At 42.0% G+C, this 21,344-nt stretch overlaps 1 protein-coding gene across 8 annotated transcripts in view; it reads right to left on the bottom strand.

Annotated features, from left to right (window-relative positions):
* The window catches only part of pde4ca (phosphodiesterase 4C, cAMP-specific a), a 67,345-nt gene that overhangs the window by 7,764 nt on the left and 38,237 nt on the right, over positions 1–21,344 (bottom strand). For 5 of the 8 annotated variants that reach the window (XM_039815064.1, XM_039815065.1, XM_039815070.1 and 2 more), the window contains 6 exons: positions 6,586–6,783; positions 5,275–5,319; positions 4,576–4,612; positions 3,598–3,671; positions 3,412–3,464; positions 2,457–2,569 (listed from right to left, as the gene is read on the bottom strand). In XM_039815064.1, the coding sequence (XP_039670998.1) occupies positions 2,457–2,569; positions 3,412–3,464; positions 3,598–3,671; positions 4,576–4,612; positions 5,275–5,319; positions 6,586–6,783 (520 nt within the window). Of the gene's footprint in view, positions 1–28; positions 2,368–2,456; positions 2,570–3,411; positions 3,465–3,597; positions 3,672–4,575; positions 4,613–5,274; positions 5,320–6,585; positions 6,784–21,344 lie in introns of those variants that run through there. The other 3 variants (XM_039815066.1, XM_039815067.1, XM_039815072.1) reach the window with 2 other exon arrangements.

The raw sequence follows: 21,344 nt of genomic DNA, 5'->3' as shown, positions 1-21,344 counted from the left end.
GCCCACTTCATCTCTCGCCTCTCCTTACCTGAATGAGCATCCACGACACAGAAAAGAAACTTCCCTTCTGGCATTTCAGCGCAAAGTCAAGCATAGGAGCAAAAATAAAACTGAGCGAGAGTCGAGCTTTCTGGTCGTCCTCCACACTGGCACTGCCTGTTCGACAGACAGCAGGGATACTTTTTGCTCCTACACAGCTTGCACGCCTGCGCCAAATCCAAAGCGAGCAGACAGTCCACCGGTTAGTGCTGTGGAAGCTGGGATCAGTACGAGCTGAGCAGATGGAAATGAAGAACTGTGCAGAGGTCCATGGAAGAACAAGAGAGTGGAAGCCTAGCTGAGGGAAGGCTGTGGGATGCGAGGATGCAAGGCAGAGAAGCCACACTCCCTCGCTCCCCCTGACTCTCCCTCATTCACTCAGCCTGCTCCAGTATGTGTGTAAACAGAGGGAGAACGAGGTACGCTAATCCCCGCCTCCTTCCAAAAATGCCTAAGAATAGCAGCCAATCAGGCACCTGCTGCAGTAGAGGTTGGGAGAGACGAAAGGCCCTCATTGGTGGGGAGATGAACAAAGTAGGCTGGGCTGAGCGTGCCAGAGGCTGACAGTGTGAGACACACCATGTGCACCAAGTTTGAAGAAGATATGAAGGAAAAGCTGTGAATGGATGGAGGGGAGAGGGGGGGGGGGTTCATTCATGGAGCCAAAATTAAAAACAGTACATCATGTACCACTAAATAGATAACTAAATATTTCAGTAAATAAATGCACTCCAGGCAGACTGCCTTTGCATAATGAAAACGATATGTTGATGTGTGAAAATAAGCCCAAGCTGAATACAAAAACTGTAACGTAGTGCAGTTAATCTTTCTAAATTGGGTAACTTTTTATGTATTGATTAACCATGTTTTTAAGCTGATGTCAAATATTATAGGATAATAACAGAAGTTTTGTTTTTGACAATAAGTGACCGGAAGTCAGAGTTTCTTTGCTTTCATTTAGTACCATTTAGTGGTGCTGACTGTTAACAGCAGGAAGTGTAAGTGACGGGAGGCAAGGTGGGCAATGTGCTGTTCATGTTGTGGTGGAATTTCCAGCTTATGAACTCATGCAATGTAAGTAATGTAATGTCGTACTCCAGGTCTCATTCAAGCCAATGTCCGACATAACCACATACGCTTTCCAGGCAGAGGAGTAGTCCAACTTTGTGCCTCCATAGATTCAGGCACTCTAGGCAGCTGCATGATAAGGGAATGTTTTTGTCTCCTTTTGGAGGTCGGTGGGCCAGCCACACTTTTGCATACTTCCCAGAGAGGGAGAGAGATTGGCTGAACTAGGCTTTAGCGTCTGTGTTTTAGGTGCCTGCAATATCTTTGTTTACGTTGAAGGTTCGACTAAACGTAACGTCTCCAGTTTAAATACACCGTCAGGAGGACAGGAACTTCAGAAGCTGAGATGGAAGAGCACGTGCATGTTGTGTGGGCGGTCTAATCATGAAATCACACAAGCACCGGGCTCCAGTCGGAGAAGAGGTATACACAGAGGAAAAATGGATGGGGGCGGGGGATGCCGTTTCCTCTCCAGCTCCCACTGCCTCATTCAGATTTTTCTGGACATGAGTGGGGGGAGGGGTGCGTCCGTGTGTCTAATCTCTATTTGCGTGCATGAAACCATCCCGCTCATTCATGGAATCTCCCCGTCAGCGGACGGGGAGATTCTATTCATGTTTTCGTGATGGATTTTCTGTATTAGTGAGCTTTCCGATGTGTTTAAGGCTAACTGCACTTACAGCACAGCACACACAATCCACAGGCTAGGTGATGTACTTGGAGCCCGCTCTAATTGGGGCTGCAGAAGATTACCACCACTTAATGAAAAACTGATGAAAATGATTAGCGTGTCTTATGTATTGCTTTTATAATCCGTTCTAATGAAACTTGCTGACGTATTTCATCTCAAAAGGGAAACGCCAATTCAATTGAATGAATTTGATTACTGAATTATGGACATTAAGGTCTCATCTAAAGCAGAGAACAACAGGGATGATAAGAACTGCTTGATATTTCTAGATATCTTAACAATCAGGAGCTGAAAGTTAAAGTTAAATGCTGCATTGATTGTGATAGGTTTAACCTTTTCAGTGGGATGAACATTAAAATATTGGAATTGTATTCTTAAAAATATACTAGGTTCAACCTTGATGAGGTCAGAGCCATCTACAGTACAGTGTTCATGGAGTTGGAGTCGGACTAGCTTAAAAATGGCAACAAGATGGACATGACTAATAAAATCCTTCAGGGCGGTGAATCACAGCACAGATTAGAGGGAGTGCACTGCACTGCAACCTTGCACTATAGAATGTGTTGCTGTGTGTCTCTACCTGTTATCCTCTTACAGGTGTGTATGTTCAGTATGTCACTTTGGGGGCTGTTAGTAATGTGTTTTTGTGTTGAAGTACCTTGTTGGAGGCCATCTCGCTGACAGAGTGTCGAGTTTTCAGTGTCTCTAGTTGTTCCAGACACCAGTCCAGCTCATCTAGAGTCTCTATGGCCAGCTGCTGGTGAGGCTCCTCTGTAGCAGACAAACACAGCAAGGCATTATGGGAAGGATACAACTATCATTTCACAGAGAGCATTCACACATACTGTTTAAATTTCAAAAAGATGGTTAAAGTGGTACCTAAAATAGGCTGTTAACCTACTGTTGTTTGAGAACACCGAATAAATGTTAGATTTCATCAGTGGTGGAATGCAACTAAGTACATTTACTAAGTACAAATTTGAGGTACTTGTACTTTACTTGAGAATTTCTTTTCATGCTACTTCACACTTCTATTCAACTGCATCTCTAGTTACTTTACATGTTAAGATTTCACATACAAAATGTATAATGATCTTATAAAATATGATGGCAGAGTTATTGATTAAACTGCTCTGCAGTATGTAAAATAGTTTAAATTAGCTCCAACTTGAGCAGCTACAGCAGTAAAATGCTACCTACAGTACACAATAATACATCCATAATAATGATATAATGATATAATAATATAATAGATAATTGTGAACACTAACGGGGGCCATTCTGTGCACTGAGTACTTACACTTTTGATAGTGCCATTTATTTCAAGGGATTATTCTTTCATTGTGGTATTGATACTTTTATTTATGTAAATATTCTGATTACCCCCGCCACCACCACCACCATCACCACACCCCACTGGATTTCATGTATTTGTGAATGACATTCATTTACTGATTTATTACTGTGACCAGTGTAACCTAGATTTCACTATTACATACTACTATCATTTAATCACGATAATGTCCTTGCCGTGTCTCTGTCTCTGTGACCGGGGTCACTGTTGATAATGGGGTATTGATAAGAAAATAGATCATTCTAACTCCAGCACCGACCTGCGAGGCTGGTCTTGCACATGGATGGAGGGTTGTTGCCTGAGGATCGCGTCCTGTAGACAGAGACCATCCAAAGTCAGCAAGCAAAAGTAATACTGTAACTACAGCATGATTATTTTTGTTAGGTGTGACGCTGATATTGCTAGAAGATTAATTTTCATACATTTTCTCAAAAAAAAAACCTACTTGCTGGCTGTGCGATCTTGCTGGCCGGTTATGACGGCAAAGTTACTTCGGACTGTCCTCAGGCTGGCGAGAACCTATAAGATAGGAGCAAGAGACTAAATGTACAAGATCATTATCATGTGACGTACATAACGTCTGTGATGTAATGAAACCAAAGATGTCATTTCATTTACAGCCTTAAAAACTTGCACGTGCGGTGTGCCTGGTTAGCTCACCTGGTAGAGCGGGCGCCCACATATAGAGGTTTACTCCTCGACGCAGCGGGCCCGGGGTTTGACTCCGACCTGCGGCCCTTTGCTGCATGTTTTTCCCCTTCTCTCTCCCCTTTCAAGTCTAAATTGTCCGATACAAATAAAGGCCTAAAAAAAGCCCCCAAAAAATAACCTCTGATTCATTCATCTTGAACTAGTTCTAGATGCTTCTTAATGTGAATCTATGAGGAGCTTTTAAAACCAGATCTAAGATGTAAGACCAAGCTGAAGTTCTACGCAGAGGCATTCCCTTCTGCCTTTCTGATGTTTGGATGACATCACTGACACCCCTCTATGTCATGTCTGTCACTCCATCTGTAGCCAAACACTGACTCAGCATGCAGAGGAAGCCCACAGAGTATCCGGTGTCCAGGCCTGACCCATGTAGCAGCCCTTATCAGCCAGCATGCAAATTTAAACAGCATGATCCAGCAGTATTGGATTCACCGCTTCTTTTCAGGGTGTAAAGTGAGAACAAGTGTGACGCACATCCCACGCACGAGCCAGGCAAGAGCCAGGCAACGGCAGCGGGACGCCTGATCCTGTCGCGGGGCCAACATAATGCCGAGGGACTGTTCCGATGAGGCAGTAAAGCTCAGTCTCGTACCATCTGCTGTCTTTAGCTGACTAGTGAACATGGTTTGCTTTGGCAAATTTTCAAATAGCACAAAAAAAAGGAAAGAAATGCTTCCAAAAGGGTTGGATGGAAAGGTTTCAGAGGACTCACCTGTGCAAATGGTGTGACAATCATGTCTTCTGTATGTCTGCAATACAGAACAGAATACACAGGAGGGAAAGGCATGAAACACTGACTAGAGGCCCCAACCTATAAGCTCCTACATTTATTAACTCATCTGTGTTAGACAAAAAAGGCTTAGGAACTTTGTTAAGCTGAAATAAACAGAAACTAAACCGCACCTGGTATCACTTCTAGTTTATGAAGAAAAAAACAAAAACAAAAAAAACGCTGTCTGTGCAACCAGGCGGCCAGAGAATGAGTTATCAAGTCTACTTACTCAGAGATCCTCATTCGTCACTCCCTTTGTCATCATTCTTTTAAAATGTAGCTATGTCAAAAAAAAATAAGTCATGCACTGCGTATGGTAAGGAAACAGGTCGGGGTAGGTGGAAGGATGGGTGATATAAGTATGAACTGGTAAAAAAAACAAAACAGACCTGGTTGTCTCTGATTAAGCGTCACATGCAAAAACAAAAGAAAAGAGAACTGGGTGTTTTTGAGGGGGCGGGGGTGGGAGGGGTCTAACGGGGGTCACAGGTGAAGTGTTTAATATTTAGTCACGTTTGTAAGGAGGGAGGTGGGAAATGGCTGTGAAGCCATCTAGAGGGAATGCAGTAGAGGGCTTGAAGGGGACAGAGCCAGTGTTTTCAGCTTGTTTTTATTTTGATTTGATCATGTTCTTCTCACCGAGTTGACAACCAGTTGACTTCCCAGTGCTTCAAGCTTTCTTCCCTTCAAAAACAGATAGGCGAGAGTTGATGAGGAGACCTGCGACTGCTTGCTATACAGACTTAAAGGTGTTTAGACATTATGAACTGTGTGGGGGACTGTTTTTTTCGGGACATATTGTACACAATAACACAAACAACGGAAAAAGAAACAACAGACAAGAAATTTGACCCTTTCTTCCAAATTTCTTGCAATCCCAGTAATGCAGATTTGGCATGCAAACAAAAACAAAAAACAGCTGGTTGTACCAATGTTGGGCTCTAGATCTGTAGATATGTAGTTTTCTTTTAAGACACACGCAATGCAGAGCATGTTTTTAATACTGCCCTAATAAAAACTGAAAGACTGGGGCAAGAAATCGAAAGTCACCTAAGGTAGACACCTCTTATCAGTCAAACGTGCAGAATATAGCTTTGATACATCAAATTACAAAGCCATAAAAGAGAAAGCACTCAACCTCAACAATAGGGCCCTTCGGCTTCAGAGCGCTCTCTAGGAATCCAAAGAAAATGCCAAAAAGCCTAGTTTCAAATTTGCAAATGAAGTTGAGACCGCAACTGTTAGCTGCAGCTTGTAAGGGAGCCAACCCTTAAACCAATGCAACATCTGGATCTTCCAATGTGGAAAGCTCTCAGCACAGGGAAGACACACAAGAAGAGAAAAACATTTACAGACGTCTTTTTTTTGGTAAAGACCATTTAACAGACTAAAAACTGCCGCATCCCAGCATTAGGACCAACATCTTTCTAAGGAGATGTCTCATGCTACACTTGTTCATATACTTTATATAATCAGAGTAAAAACTACATATATCTACAGTATACTCATTCATGTTGTATGGGACTTAAAACCCAGCACACAGAACACGGTGGCTATTGAGAGTGAGGCTGAAAGACATTTTGCATCGTGAGATATCCATTTTATATTTTATCAGAGCATCACAGAGGTTTTTTCAGGCAATGCAACAGAATTTTAGTGGGAATTGTTAAAGCGGCAGAGTCTAACCTTGAATATATTTGTGTTCTCAAATATACACACATAACTGCATGTCAAAATAAACGCACAACACACATTAAAGTAGCAGGAGCAGGAACTATTGAGGGACAATGCACTGTTCTTAGCGAATAAATCAAGAAAAAACACATTTTGCTTACAACCCATCCTCCTAAACACACAACAAATATATATAAAAAAAACATTGCATATCGTGTACACACAAAGGCGCCATGTCGTCAGTGTCGACGTGTGAAACAGCTGAAATGAACTTACAGGTCACTGGCGGTGGAGGAGTTCCTGGAAGGACCTTTGGGTGAAAGGTCAAAGTCGGAGTCGGAGCGGTAGAGGAAGGATTCCCGCCGCTGGCTGTGAGGAAAGTTGGCCTGCAGGACCAGACCAGAGCCAGAGCCAGGGCTGGCCTGGGGGTCCAGGGGGCTGCGCCCCACTGCCAATCCATTCTCCACATCAAAACTACAACAACCAGAGAGAGAGAGAGAGAGGGAGGGGGGATGTATCAAGGTTACATGACTCAAAACACATTTTATGGATTAAAACACAAACATGCAGATTTATTCCAAAGCATGGAAAGGAAACAAAAGAAGCATCCGCGCAGCCGCCCCGGACATTAGCATTATGAAAACCATATAGGACACTCTGGGACTACCAATAGTTTGAACATATCATAACCAGTGGTGGAAGAAGTATTCAGATTCTTTTTTTTCCTTTTTTTTTTATACATCTTTTTATTTGCAAAAAAAGAACAGACATTTGGCAATAAACATTTTGTTTTTTGCTCCCCCCACCCCCCACATACTGCCTATGCAAATAATAGTTATACAGAAAAAAGAAAAGAAAAAAGAAAAGTACTTATTTCCAACATATATACAGGGTATTGTATTAAGTAGGCGATAAAGTAAATAAATACACGTAAAATAAAAATATATATTGAAATAAAGTAACAATATAAAAAAATATATATATATAAAAAATCTAAATAATAATACATATTTAGAGGTACGAATAAAGGATGTCTGTGGATGCACAAGTATATAGGCTAATTTGCCATCAGCTCTTATCATTATTCTCCAGTATGCTGAGAGCTCAAACTGTGGAGCAGAGTTAGTTATGGAGGATGCAGTTCCTTCTTAACTTTCAGGAAGAGTCTTGAGCCTTTCAAAATAAAACACCAAAGCATCCCATCCCTTATGGAATTTGTGGAATATTTACTTTAGAAATAGCATCAGGTCGGTCATCCAAGCTGAGGCTTTGGGCGAATGTTCCGATTTCCCAGATCCTTTACTTAAGTAAAAGTACTAATAACACAATGTAAAAATACTCTGTTACAAGTAAAGGTCCTGCGTTGAAAATGGTACTTAAGTAAAAGTGTGAAAGCATCATCAGGAAAATGTACTTAAAAGTATTAAAAGTAAAACTACTCCTCACATTTTAGAAACTGGAAACAATCCAAACAGTTCTGTCAATCCACTAAGTGTTTAATGGTCTAATGATTTCAGCTGGACTTGTAGGCCTGTATATAGTTGGGTAGCTTCGTTTATAATAACACATCGTATTTAATAAACTATGTGTTTAGTGAGTCTTAAAAAAATCTTAATTTGTAACATAACTAGTAATTAAAGCTGTCAGATTAATGTAGTGCAATGTAGTAAAAAGTACAATATTTCTGTGGCCAAGTTAGCTCAGTTGGTAGAGCAGGCGCACATATATAGAGGTTTACTCCTCGACGCAGGGGCCACGGGTTCGACTCCGACCTGCGGCACTTTGCTGCATGTTCCCCCCTCTCTCGCTCCGTTTCATGTCTTCATCTGTCCTGTGGAAATAAAGGCCTGAAAATGCCTAAAAAAATAATCTTAAAAGTACAATATTTCTCTCTGAAATGTTGCGGAGTAGAAGTAGAAAGTGGCATGACAAGAAAAGACTCAAGCACCTCAAATTTGTACTTGAGTAAATGTACTTCCACCAGTGTATATCACACAGAATGTCTGCTGTTGTCCTGTATGAATCTGTTTCTGGACGCACATGCAACAAAAGCAGTTTGTATCAGGGAACGAAATAGAAATATACCGACTGACTGGTCGTTACAATTCCAGCTGCCACTGTGGTGTCCTATTGAAAGAAATCAGTGTCAGTGAGTGCAGCAGGCAACATGGGTGTGATAGTGAGACAAACGCATGGATCAATGGACTGATCCATACACTACGGATTTCATTTGGGGATGTAAATGTCACGCTTATGGCCATAGACTGTCGAAATCCCAGTATCTACTCCAGTTAAGATGACTGGTGTTGCTCCAGCAACAATGAAAGGGAGAAATTAAATATACAATACAATTCTCCATATCTAAAAATATCACAAGCTTTCATCACTGGGCAACAGCATTCAGCTGTTTTTATCTCACACAGGAAAAAGTGTAATTTAGGAGGAAATGCGACCATTATGAACCAGCAAAGAGAAAAAAAAATAAGAGCTAAAAATGACAAATTTAGGAGGTTGGCACAAAGGAAATGACAATGTGAAATATGTGGGAGTGCAGTGATCCCAGTTTTAGTCACACAAAGTAGACAAAAAATCAGCTCTGTCTGTGATAACAAAATTAGACAGGAACCACAACGAGGGGGTGTTGAGAGCCACAGACCGATTGGCTTCTCATACTGATGGCTGCATATCCAAGATCCCACTACCGTAGCCAGGATAGCCATTATAAGTGACCCACAGAGACACTCACATCAAGCTGATGAGATACAAAGATGACAGCAAAAAATATGTACACCAAATCTGCAAATCAGGAAAAACAGAGATCGCACCACTTCCATGCAGCCTGTCTGAATGTCCGTGAAATGAAAAGTTTGCCTAAAAAAACCAACATGGACAACATGGTGTGTACTTTATTAGATTTATTAGTGTGAAGCCTTTGGCTATGTCATGCAGAAGGGGTACACGTGTATGTGTGTGTGTGTGTGTGTGTGTGTGTGTGTGTGTGTGTGTGTGTGTGTGTGTGAACATCCAGAGGAGGTCTGCATGTGGTAAAAAGGGACTGTGTGTGAACAGCAGGTATAGAATTAGCATCAGAGTATTGACATGGGGTCATGTGAGGGTGAGTCTAAAAATAGCCTGGCGTTCAGGTGAGGAGGAGTTCCTCCTGATCAAACCTGATCCGACTACAGAGGAAAAACACCAAATAAAGGCACGGGCGAGGCCTCTCTTCACAGCCTGGGCACTTTTTTCTGCCTTCACGCACATCTCTATTTTCCCACAGTTCCACTCTGCTGACATGCAAACCCAGAGAGACTCCGTCAACCTGCAGCGCCGTTTGGCAACACGTCTCCTTTTCTAAACAGTCTGAGGAACTCCAGAGTAGAAAGCCACGCTTTAGCAAAACAACCATTAGCAGAACGTGGAGGATTTTGGACTCGCGAGACGCTGAGACACACATTCAATCTTTTTCAAATAAATACAGCAGTGGAAACGATATTAAAAAATAAATAAAAAATCCAAGGCAAAGACAAAACTGAGGTTATGGCTGCGGGAGCGTTAGCCTGAGATGTCTGTTGATGATAAGTGTGGGAAATAATGAAACACGACGCTAAAACCTCATCATCCCGAGTACATCACAAATTCCTAGACAGTCCTGAATAACGCTGTTTAAACTGTCTGCACACTATAAGCTACCAATGATTTCATTTGATTAATACTATACAACAGAATATACGTTTATGTATATATGTAACATACAGTATATATAAGGAGGTTCCATGTGCACCATCTTAGTTTAGCATGTTAGCACTGAACACAAAGTGCAACTGATGGTTGGTTTGGTAAAAATTTATTTAAATGTAGTGCCGATCCATCCAATAGTTGTTCAGATATTTCAGTTATCGTTAATTACAGCTTTAATAGAATTAATACTAACATTTTAATCCAGCGAAAAATACAGGCTGCAGGTTTCTATAGTATAATATATAGCTATGCACCAACTGCAGCATGCATAGATCCCATTCATTCCCCTTTCCACTCCTTCCTCCAATGACTACCCCCGCTACCCTCCTAGGATGCTGCACGAGGACAAGACGTTGGTGTGTTACTGGCTATTACATAACACTGAACAGAAGCCCCCATCACTCCCTTCACGTGAAAGATTCAGACACACTGACTACACTATACATAGCCAAGGAGAGGAGTCGGAGAGAGGGAGGGAGGGAAGGAGGGAAGACAGCATGGTGAGGAGTAAAATAGGGTAAAGAGAGAGGAAAAGTAAATAAAATTTCAGAGGAAGAGAGCACAGCCCGTTCTGAGGCACACACACGAGGGCTTTTTGGTCTTAACTGTGCACTGAGTGACTGGGCCAGTGGGGCTCGAGCTAGAATACATGCATGTACAAATGTGTATTTGACTGTGTGTCATAGATGTGAGCATTAAATATCTTTACAGAAAAATTAGGAATAAAGCAGGTTTTACATGTGTAAATGATGCCTTTTAATTTGCTACAGCGGTGCAACGTGCCACCTTACACACCTATGTGTATAGTTTTGATGTGTAAGCACACACATCATCCCTGCCCATTTACTACAAGCTCACATGTAGCTTGGAGCTACACTCACTCCTCACTCTCTGTCCTGTTGTCTCCATCTATCTTGTTCTTTCCTCGCTAATGATGCTGTAACCCTGGCTGCTCCTGTGTGCTCTGACCATAAACTTGTTTCTATTTTTGTATCTGCACGACGCTTCTGCCTCTATGCAGCTAAATTTAGCCTCCTTGTGCATGGGGAATAGCCCGAGAGAGGCAGCGACGCAGCTAAAAATAGAGTTTCAGGTAGAATGCAGAGCCACCCCCCTCCCCTTTCCTCTTTTCCCTCTGCATCGCAGAGCATCACCGTGTTTTTTTTACCTCCATTCATGAATATTTATGGAGACGTTTCTATTTGAAGCCGATGCCGAGCTAAAATTAGATCACAGATCAAAATATCGCCCACGTCTTCTTCCTCGCTGCTATTTCACTCCCAGTTTTCACGTCTTTCTCAGGGGAGTGACTAACTGATGACACTGGACTATTTACCTTTTACTTTACGCACGCACGCACGCACACACACACACACACACACACACACACACACCCACACACACACAGACACACACTTCACAATCTTATATTTCTGCACGCGCAAGATTCCCAATAGTACATCACAATGATCTCCCCCAGGTTTATATGAACTAAGAAAAATATACACAGCAGCATGAAGCAGCTGTTGCCTAGGTAACAACAAATTGGGATTGATACTAGACTAAAAAAATTATTTAAAACACATTCTATCTAAAGTATATTGAGACTAATTTTGTCCGTTTTGTACGACCGTGTCAGAGAGGTGTTGATTCAATTTTGACACAATTCTTTTGTGATATTGTTGGTGTATGTGCATTGTTTTTCCCACTTTTCCTGCCTGGATAAACCCACAGCAACTAATCACACAAGTGTTGGGATGAAATGGTTTTCATATGGATTTGTTTCAAGACATGGTATTCATACTATATACAATATAGTATCTCCCTGGATCTCAAATACTATGTATTGTATATGTTACATTAATATTGAAAAGCCGGTGTTGCTATTTTTTTTAATGCAGGGAATGTTGACAGAGCGAATGTGAAACCTCAAAACGTCCATAGTGCACAGTCTTTAAGCATACATTTTACAATATGTGCACTTAATATGTCAACCGAGTCATTGTGTGTTTTCAAGGGGTCAAAGGTCAGCGTTCAGGCTAAGCGTGCACATGGTCCGGACAGGAAGCTCCCACAGAGGCACCGGGGCTGTTTGGACGGCTGGTCTTCATATACAACTCCATTGTCTTTGTGTCTTTCACATGCCAGCCAGTCGCACCCACCCACCCACCTATCCTGTCCTACCCTAACTCCCTTTCTCAGTTTCATTCACAAGTGATGAAAATAAAAAGAACATGGGATTTTTTTTTAAATAATCCTGTTGAGTGGGATGGTGTTGTTTAACGCTACACCAGATAAACGTGTTGGTGAGTGATGGCTGATGTGTGTAGTAGGTACTGTCTGGAGAAGTGAAATACATCTAATAACTCACTCACAGGGTGACAGGGTCCCTCTACTGGGCTTTGGTGAGATTGCAAGAGCTGGGAAATCTGGATATTTCACTGTAGACTGCGGAAATATACAGCAGAGCTGAAACAGTCCATTCCCTGATTAGTCGACGAATGATGAAGAATTCATCAGCGACAGTTTCGATAACTGATTATCTGTTTAAGTAATTTTTCCAACAAAAAAAATCTTCCTTTGGGTTTCAAACGGGAAAAACAAACATAATAATAATAATAATAATAATATATACTTTATTAATCCAGCAAAGGGGAAATTACAATGTTTTCCCTCTGTTGTTATTACACACAGGCCTGAATTACACACATGCACTAAATGGAGAGATGTCAGAGTGAGGGAGCTGCCCATGGAAAGGTGCCCCGAGCAGTTGGGGGTTCGGTGCCTTGCTCAAGAGCACCTTGGCAGTGCCCAGGAGGTGAACTGGCACCTCTCCAGCTACCAGTCCACCACCACACTTTGGTCCGTATGGGGACTTGAACCAACAACCCTCCGGTTCCCAACCCAACTCCCTACTGACTGAGATACTGCCACCCTGACATTTGAAACATGTCCCATTAGGAAAAATGTATGCAAAATCCCCCCAAAAAATAATGTAATTGATGTTAAATGCATTGAACTGTGTTCCATTGTTATGAGAGAAAAAAAAAAATCTGTCTTTACGTGTGCAAAAGTAAAACTTGAACAACTAATTTTGTTAGTTTTCAGTTACAATTTGCAACAGTTTTGTAAAACAAAAACACAACATGATCATATTATCACATACGAGTTAGACTGAAAGTCAAGAGATGGTAATATTGAATGATCACCAAGCCCAATAGTACTGTAAATGAGACGGATTAAAAGAATGTTCATATAGGGTGAATGTGAAGAAGATATCCATTATAAAAGATAACAGGCACGTTGAAACATATGCCACTTGTTTGGGACTGTACATGGTTAAATACATCCATACTGGGGCGACCTCTAGCTCACCCAGTAAGAGCGTGCGCGCCCCATGTAGGTTGAGTCCTCTGCAGCAGCCTGGGTTCAAGTCCAACCTGTGGCCCTTTGCTGCGTGTCATCCCCCATCTCTTCCATTTTTCCTGTCTATCCACTGTCACTTTTAAATAAACGGAAAAGCCCCAAAAAATAATCTTAAAAAAAATGCATCCATACTTTAACATCTGTACAAGGAGGCTTCATTCACATCTGCCACCAGGACACACACACACACACACACACACACACACACACACACACACACACACACACACACACACACACACACACACACACACACACACACACACACACACACACACACACACACACACACAACCACATCACACCTGATTACTTTCTGTCCAAACCAGAGCCAACATTCCTGGGCATCATAAAAGCCCCCCCCAAAAAAGTGTAAAAAGAGAGGTGTGTTACAGCGTTTGTTATTTAAGTGGCTGGCTTGTAAGAAGTGTGATTGATGGTAACCTGTCAGTGACCGTGATACTCGACACTGCGCCTGCGTCACCGCCTGTCATGGCAACGTCAATCCCATCTGGGGAGCATTAAAATACAGGAGCTACGGGGCAGAGCGAGAGAGAGAGGGAGAGAGGAGATAGGCCTGTAAACCAGGGCAAGCTGTCATCTGAACCTTCATTCATCATTCCCAGGCCTTTGCGTGACGCAGCCAGAGGTAGTTACACCAGGGCCGACACACAGAGCCGGTTCAGCCATTTATTCAAAAGACATTTAAAAGAGGGCATTTATTACATGTAAAACAGATCTCATCTAGTGACGCTTTGAAATCCTCTCTGTTGCGTGAGAGAGTGTGTTGAAAGCAGTCGGAAGTAAATGAAGAGCTGCTGGGGGGAAAAAAAGCAACAAAAGTGTAAATCTCAACAACAAAAAATTCCTGCCGTGGTGTTTAGGCATTATAGTCTAGGCTGTATGTACCTGCACGTGACACATAAAAGATGTTCTGGAGCAAACAAGGATTAGGATTGGCTTAACGACACCACAAAGTTCACACCAGCAGCTGAGAGTCCACACCCTTAAACTCAGCACACAGAATAAAGTGAACCACGGCGGGGGTAAATCCGGCTACATTAGAAATAACGGGCCTTAAAAAGTACTCTTGGAGCAATTTCCAATTCACAGTGACATTGTTTCTATGTATAACACAAGAGTCGCCAGTGTGTGTTCTGGGACAGAAGCTGCCTGGTTGTTTTCACTGTGGCCCCTGGCACACAGGGAGAACCACCCTGTTTGTTTGTCTTGCTCTTCCTCTCCTTTCCTGTGACATCACATTATTTGGCCAATGCGGAAAACCTGGTGGAGGTTGTGTGTTTTTATGCGTACACACAGTGTACAGACAGTGTTTTAAAAAGATAGTTTAGAGAGACTGTACCTTCACGTATACAGGCAGGCGCCATCTTGGGAAAACAGTCATGACCAGTCGAACGACGAACGGCGTGCTTGAGCTATGTTACTGGTTGCACAGCGTTCGTCGTTCGATGGTCATGACTGTTTTCCCAAGATGACGCCCACCTGTATCTTTCTAAACTATCTTTTTAATAAACTGTCTGTACACTTACAAAGTTCTCAATGCTTCGGTTTACATGTAGGGACCCTCATTATGCTACCATGGAAGTGTGGGGCTATTTTGAGCCTTGTTAGTGGTATAGAAATTGCAATTTCTTTTTACTTTCACGTGGCCCCGACGACTAGCGTTATTAGCTAATTAGCGGTTAGTGCTAAAACTGGTCACATTCGATTAGCATGAAAACATATCCCAGAGAACGGTCGACTCTGTACCCATGTGGTATTAACCCCTAGGTTCATTTTGTGCCGGAACTGTCCTTTAACTGATTTCACTGGTATGTCTCTTGCATGGGCAGCAGCATGCGGGAAAACATTAGATCTGGCTCACAGCCTTCCTGTGTGTGCCCTTTTCTCTGTTACTGACTAATCCATCTTGTTAAAAAACATGAGGGAAACGGCTACACGCTGCATTTATCCCCCTCAAAGCATTCAGCAAAGTCATCATTTCACAACCAACGAAAACCCGAGCCAATATGTCAACCTCTTTTAAGATAGACATTACGGAACTGCGATAACCATGTACTGTACGTGCATTGTTCGGAATCAGGCCGTGAAAAATGGTTTTAAAAGAGTGCGAGCCAATGTAGCTGACACAACAGAAAGGCAGGAACACCGACTCACTTCACTGACCTTTTCATAAAACAAGTCAGAGTTACATACTGTATAATAGGACAAGTTTGTATAGAGCCAGTGATGTGAAAAAGACTGCATTGTTTTTCCCGGGTGACTTGAAGTAAGAGTTGGTTTGTTTAATTAATACAATGAATCAGTAAAGATTATCTTATCATTGAAGAAAATAAGATCAAATGTGTAATTATATTAAATATAGTGAAAACAAATGGATCTATGCGAGTGACAACAAAGACACTTATTTATTATTACTGTAAATGAAAGAAGTGTGTGTGTGTGTGTGTGTGTGTGTGTGGTCATGGTTTTACTGTACTTAAGTCTGTCCACTGTGATTAAATCGGTTTATTTTGCTATAAACTGAACAGCCAAAAGCAAGAGACAGACAGAAAAATAAAGACAAAACTAGTGAGTGCATGTGTGAGTGAGCGTGTACGTCTGTGTGTCTGTGTGTGTGCAATTATTATTACATGTGAACTGTACTCTCAGTGTTTCCGCACTGACGCCTGTAATGGCCGTCTCAGAGCCCAGCCCGGCCCTCTTCCTCAGATCTTTCCTTTGGAAAACAACACAATGGTGTCATGACGCATGTGCACTGGTGGATGTGGAGCGCACGCTGACCTCTGATGCACACAACAGTGGGAAGTGTCTGCTGAGGACAGCCTCTCTGTCGATCGCAATCGATCAATACAGTATACCTCATACTGTGTGAGCATGTTGTTGAGATGTTTGGTAGGGTATCGTGATCAGGGAGGGATGCAGGAAGCAAGAGGAAATACTGATGTGTCCATTTGAAATAATAAACAGAACCCCATGCATTTATTCATCTGACATGTCAATAAATCTCCCTGGATCTCAAAGTCAGACATGTCTGGTTAAAGTTCTGACCAGACACCCTGCAGCCGGCCAGTTTTCCAGTTAACCAGTTTTTCAGTAGTTTTTACAAATTCATAGCAATGCTTTTCTCTCTTTCCTAAAAATCTACAGTTTGGTTTTAAGTATGAATAAGCTCTTATCAGCTGTAAAGAAAATTCCAACCATTTGAGTACAGTCCAATAGTTGAGAAATGATTGTGTTTTTTGGTGCCCGTAACCAACATTCCACTGTAAACACATTCCTTAGGTTCAAATACTGCTGACTGTCCTTTCCTAAGTGAACTTTCAGATAAGGACATTTTTTTCTAATTGCAGTATGACATTGTGTAAAAGACTACAGAGTGAGGTTAGCAGCACTGGCAGTGGTTAATAAACCTGAGTGAGTTGGAGCCCAGAAGAGATTTACAGTGAGTCACAGGAGTATCCTAGTCTACCTACGTACACACACTTTTACACAAACCACACACACACGCGCACGCGCACACGCACACACACACACACACACACACACACACACACACACACACACCAAGGACTATTATCCTCCAGGATCGTATAGCGCAGCAAAGAAAACAGTGAAGCGAGAGGAGAAGAATTGGAGGGAAATGAACGTAAATGCTGGGTCCGAAGAGAGGAAGCGAGGAGAGGAGAGAGAAAAGTTCAGAACCTGGTCTATAAAAGTGTCGTAACATGATCAGCCTGAGGTATTAATGGTAAAGGTTCCTGAGGTGAGATGAGACCACAGAGAAACATCAGACACCATGTGGGAAAAGAGAGCGAAATAAATGTGCGATGATGATATGTCTTAAACATGCTGAGCCCTTATATGCTCCCAATATGTGGCTTTGTCATAACAGCATAAATCCACTCGGTACAGTTTCAATGCAGACAATATTTAGATGGTCCTTTGTCCTAAAGGTAATTTAGGATAAGCTTAGATAGTAAAGTATGAGAGTCACAGTGGCAAACCGAGCATACATGGCACAGCATACTGGATAAAACTATGAATAAGACTAAAACAGGCAGACATAAGGACAACACTAAAAACCCGTGGATTCGAAAGTACACATATCACAATTTCTAGAACTGCGGGTCAAGTTTCACTTCATTTGTCTTTCTTACAATGATGTTACGCAACAAGAAGTTCAGCAGCAATGTGAACGTTTGGAAGGAGGTAAGGATGCATTTAAACTGAACACGAAATGCAGCTGCAAGCCGATGGTGTGTACTGTTTCCATAGTCTATGTCCACCAATGTCATTCATGTACAGAATAAGTGGGGAATAATACAAACAATGTAAGTAAAAGCACGAGGGTCTAAATCATGTTCAAATGCAAGTAAAACAATGCAGAATTTCAAAATGTATCACGCTTGCTTTATGCTTCCAAACAAGGACAAAGTACCCTGATGCCAAATACTCCTGGATAGCACAGGAAAAAGTCTCAACTTGGACTCACAAAGACACACACAGGCACCACATAATTGTGCAATTGTTCTGTCATGCTAAAAAAAAAAAAAAAAGTAGCATTGTGCTTGTGTCTGGAAAGCTCGTCACCGCACAGTAAAGTTGTGGAGTTTTAGGAGAGCCCACTCCTGCACACTGTCACACTGCAAACACTTGTTACAAATGATCCAGATCCAGCACCACAAACTGTGCTGGAAGGAGCTTGTTCCAAGAACACAGAGGTACGAGCCCGACTTCACATCTCACAACAGTATAGTGTGTGTGTGTCTGTGTGTGTGTGTGTGTGTGTGTGTGTGTGTGTGTGTGTGTGTGTGTGTGTGTGTGTGTGTGTGCGTGTGTGTGCGTGTGTGAGGCCTGCAACCCAACACCAGTGGACATGTTCCTCCTGCTTGTGAGGGAGATAAATGAGGGTCCGTGGCGCTCCCTGTGGGCGAGAACACCATTGAAAAACCACTGATGATTTAGGAAATGCTTTGGAAACCCTTTCCGACACATTTATTAGGACAAACTCTTCTCCTTCGCCAGGACCAGTGAGAGTTATACTCTGTGCAGGGCACGGGATGACTTCATCATTTCTGCAAATGAGCAGATTCATATACTGTGACCAAAAGCACAGAATCATTTATCACAGCCACACATTTACCTGGCAAATGTAGATAGTCATTGACCTCTATTACAAGCGGCGTTCATCCATCTTAAAGACAAGAGATTATGTCCATGAACTTATGTACAACAAGAACAAAAAAAGTAAAAGCCGCTTGACAGGGGTTTGGCGTTGAAAACATCAGAGTGTGTCCAACATTCACACTTGGAGATTTTGATAAATCAAGCAGATGAAGATTTCTCTTTTCCCCTCCTGTTCTCCCAGGTTGAACAGACAGGAGAGAGTATTAGGTTCCTAAGAAATGCACTTCTAAAGCTGAACCTCAGTTACCTCACTCACATGCAACCTGCCAAAAACTGTCATCTTTGCAAGACTCTTAATTCATATTAAATTACTCTGTGCATAAATCACACTCTCTCACTCCCAAACACCCAACAAAGCTCATATTTGTATTTGCGGTCAGTGGTTCGTTTTAGAAATCATTTTAAAGGATGAATTTTCCATCCATTCTCTGGCTGTCATTGCTGCGTAATGTTCGGTGTCATTGCCACTTCATTGAGTTGGCCCTCTGCAGACAGCGTGTGGACACACAGCAGGCTGTAAATGGCAGGAGAGCAGCATGCCTCAAAATAATTGAGCCGTTAAACCGCTATTTAATTTTCAATTTTACATCAGAATACAGCTTCTGCGATCCGTCATGAAGCAAAGAACTGTACTTTTAATCAAGAAGAAGAAAAAAAACAATCATAGATATATGGACTTCTCATGAGGCTACAGCCCACCATGGTAGGTGCTACACATTGGTGGTGTTAGAGTAGTCCTCCCCCCGAAGCGCTTTGAGTGTCTATGATAAAGCGCTATATAAATGTAATGAATTATTATTTATTATTAATTATACTGTAAACCAAAGTATTGAACTAATTTTGATTTTGACCTGATGGTGGCGCTAAAAGAAAAATCGGTGGACCTGCCGACCAACACTGCCATCCCTAGAGCTGCGCTGCCAGAATGGCTAAAACCCAAATTCACGTTGTTCTGAGATGGCAAATATCGTCAAATTAAATGTGCTTTACAGACTGCTTTCATAGCCTAAAGCCAATTTCAGGTTCATAAAATTGAAATCAAAGGATAAATTGAATGCAGCGTAACACATCAAACTGATCAAAGCCTATAGGCTGCTACTGTCCCAGGACTTCAGAAGGAATCCTCTTATCGGCCCTCTTTTAGGAAAAGCAGGTCTTACTGTACCGTTACAGCTCAAAGTTGAAAAGAGAAACCAAAAAACGCCACTGGGCAAAGTAAATCGCCATCATTCATCAAGTAGTGTGGCATGTATCAAGAGCAGATGTGTTCAACATGTGTTTGTATGGTACCTGTTGCACTCACAGACACGTTAGAAACATGCATACCCTCACCACCTATCCATCTAAGGAGTAAGGGCTTCTGTTATCTGACTCTCTTCTTCTGGGGCTAAATAATTGGGCTTTAAATCACTCTTGGTGTCTGATGTCCAAAGCAGATTTATATCCCTACCAGCACTGTGTTCCATATTATAGGGAGATGCTTTAGACAAGGAGAAAAGAGAAAAAGAAAGAAGGAAAAATGAAGAGGAACTACAGCGAGAAAGATTGGATGCACTTCGAAAGATTTAAAATTCAAACACCACCATTCATTACTGTTAATCATTTCATAAATATAGCTTTTACTTTACAAGTGTTGACTTCTTAAATATGTGATATTAATAGATTCCCAAAATGGGCACTGACAAGGCTGATAATCTTTTGCGCCTCTGCTCCCCCCTGCACTCCCCCTTGCTTTTCCCCCCAGAGAATAAAGAGACTCTACCAAAGTCTGCGTCTCCATCATGGTTCGGTGTACCTGGGAAGATCGATATCTCTACCTAATAAAGCTACACTGCCTCGGCCCCCCCAGTCTGTGACTCCCCTACTTGGGCACATTGATTAACATCGCCACTCTTAAAACGGAGATGAAGCGCGGAGGGAATTTCTGGACTGCTTTTAAGATCCACAGGTGGAAGTAATATGAGCAGTAGCGCAACAAGTAAAAGTCCGACTTTGCCGTACTTTTGCATCGCCCCTGAAATTTTGTCCACATACTAGGACATTTTCTGGAAGCAGAAGTCAATTACATTTTTGGCATGGGAGGACAACTGCCCTTTAACATCCCCCATGCTCCCAACTGTTCTGCATTTCATCTGATAAACAAGGCTCCTGCCTGAGAAAGAGGACAGAGGACCATAATGTAAACACGACTTTATCTCTAAGGTCCTCCTTCACGACCTCCCCGCTGGCACTGAGGATTATGTGCGAAGCTACAAAACGTATGGTGTAGTTTTTCTGTAACAATATTTGTGTAACTGTAAGTGACATTAAGGCTTACTGGGAATGGGCTGTATTAGGCTGAAAACAAACAGGATTTTTCTCATAGATGCCTGTACAAAACACATTCACACACACAGGCTTTATTTGTCTTGAGTGTGTATGAATGTGGTTCCTTCACAGTGACTGACTGCAAAGTCTCAATAGTAGCTGTTTAGAGACGCAACAGGCCGGCTGGTGGTTACAGCCGATGCAGCAGCCATCAATAAGTTCACTTAATGTGTTTTTGTCTCTGAATTCACTGTTAACTTACAAGATAACTGAATGTCCAAATTTAAATTGGAATATATTTCAAGTTAGTAATGTAAATCTGCTAGATGTTTGCTAAACGTATCTGCCTTCAA

This window comes from Perca fluviatilis, chromosome 11 (assembly GCF_010015445.1).
Source record: "Perca fluviatilis chromosome 11, GENO_Pfluv_1.0, whole genome shotgun sequence".
NCBI lineage: Eukaryota > Metazoa > Chordata > Actinopteri > Perciformes > Percidae > Perca > Perca fluviatilis.
Note: the sequence above shows the minus strand (reverse complement) of the source record. Positions and strands in the feature narration are given on the sequence as shown.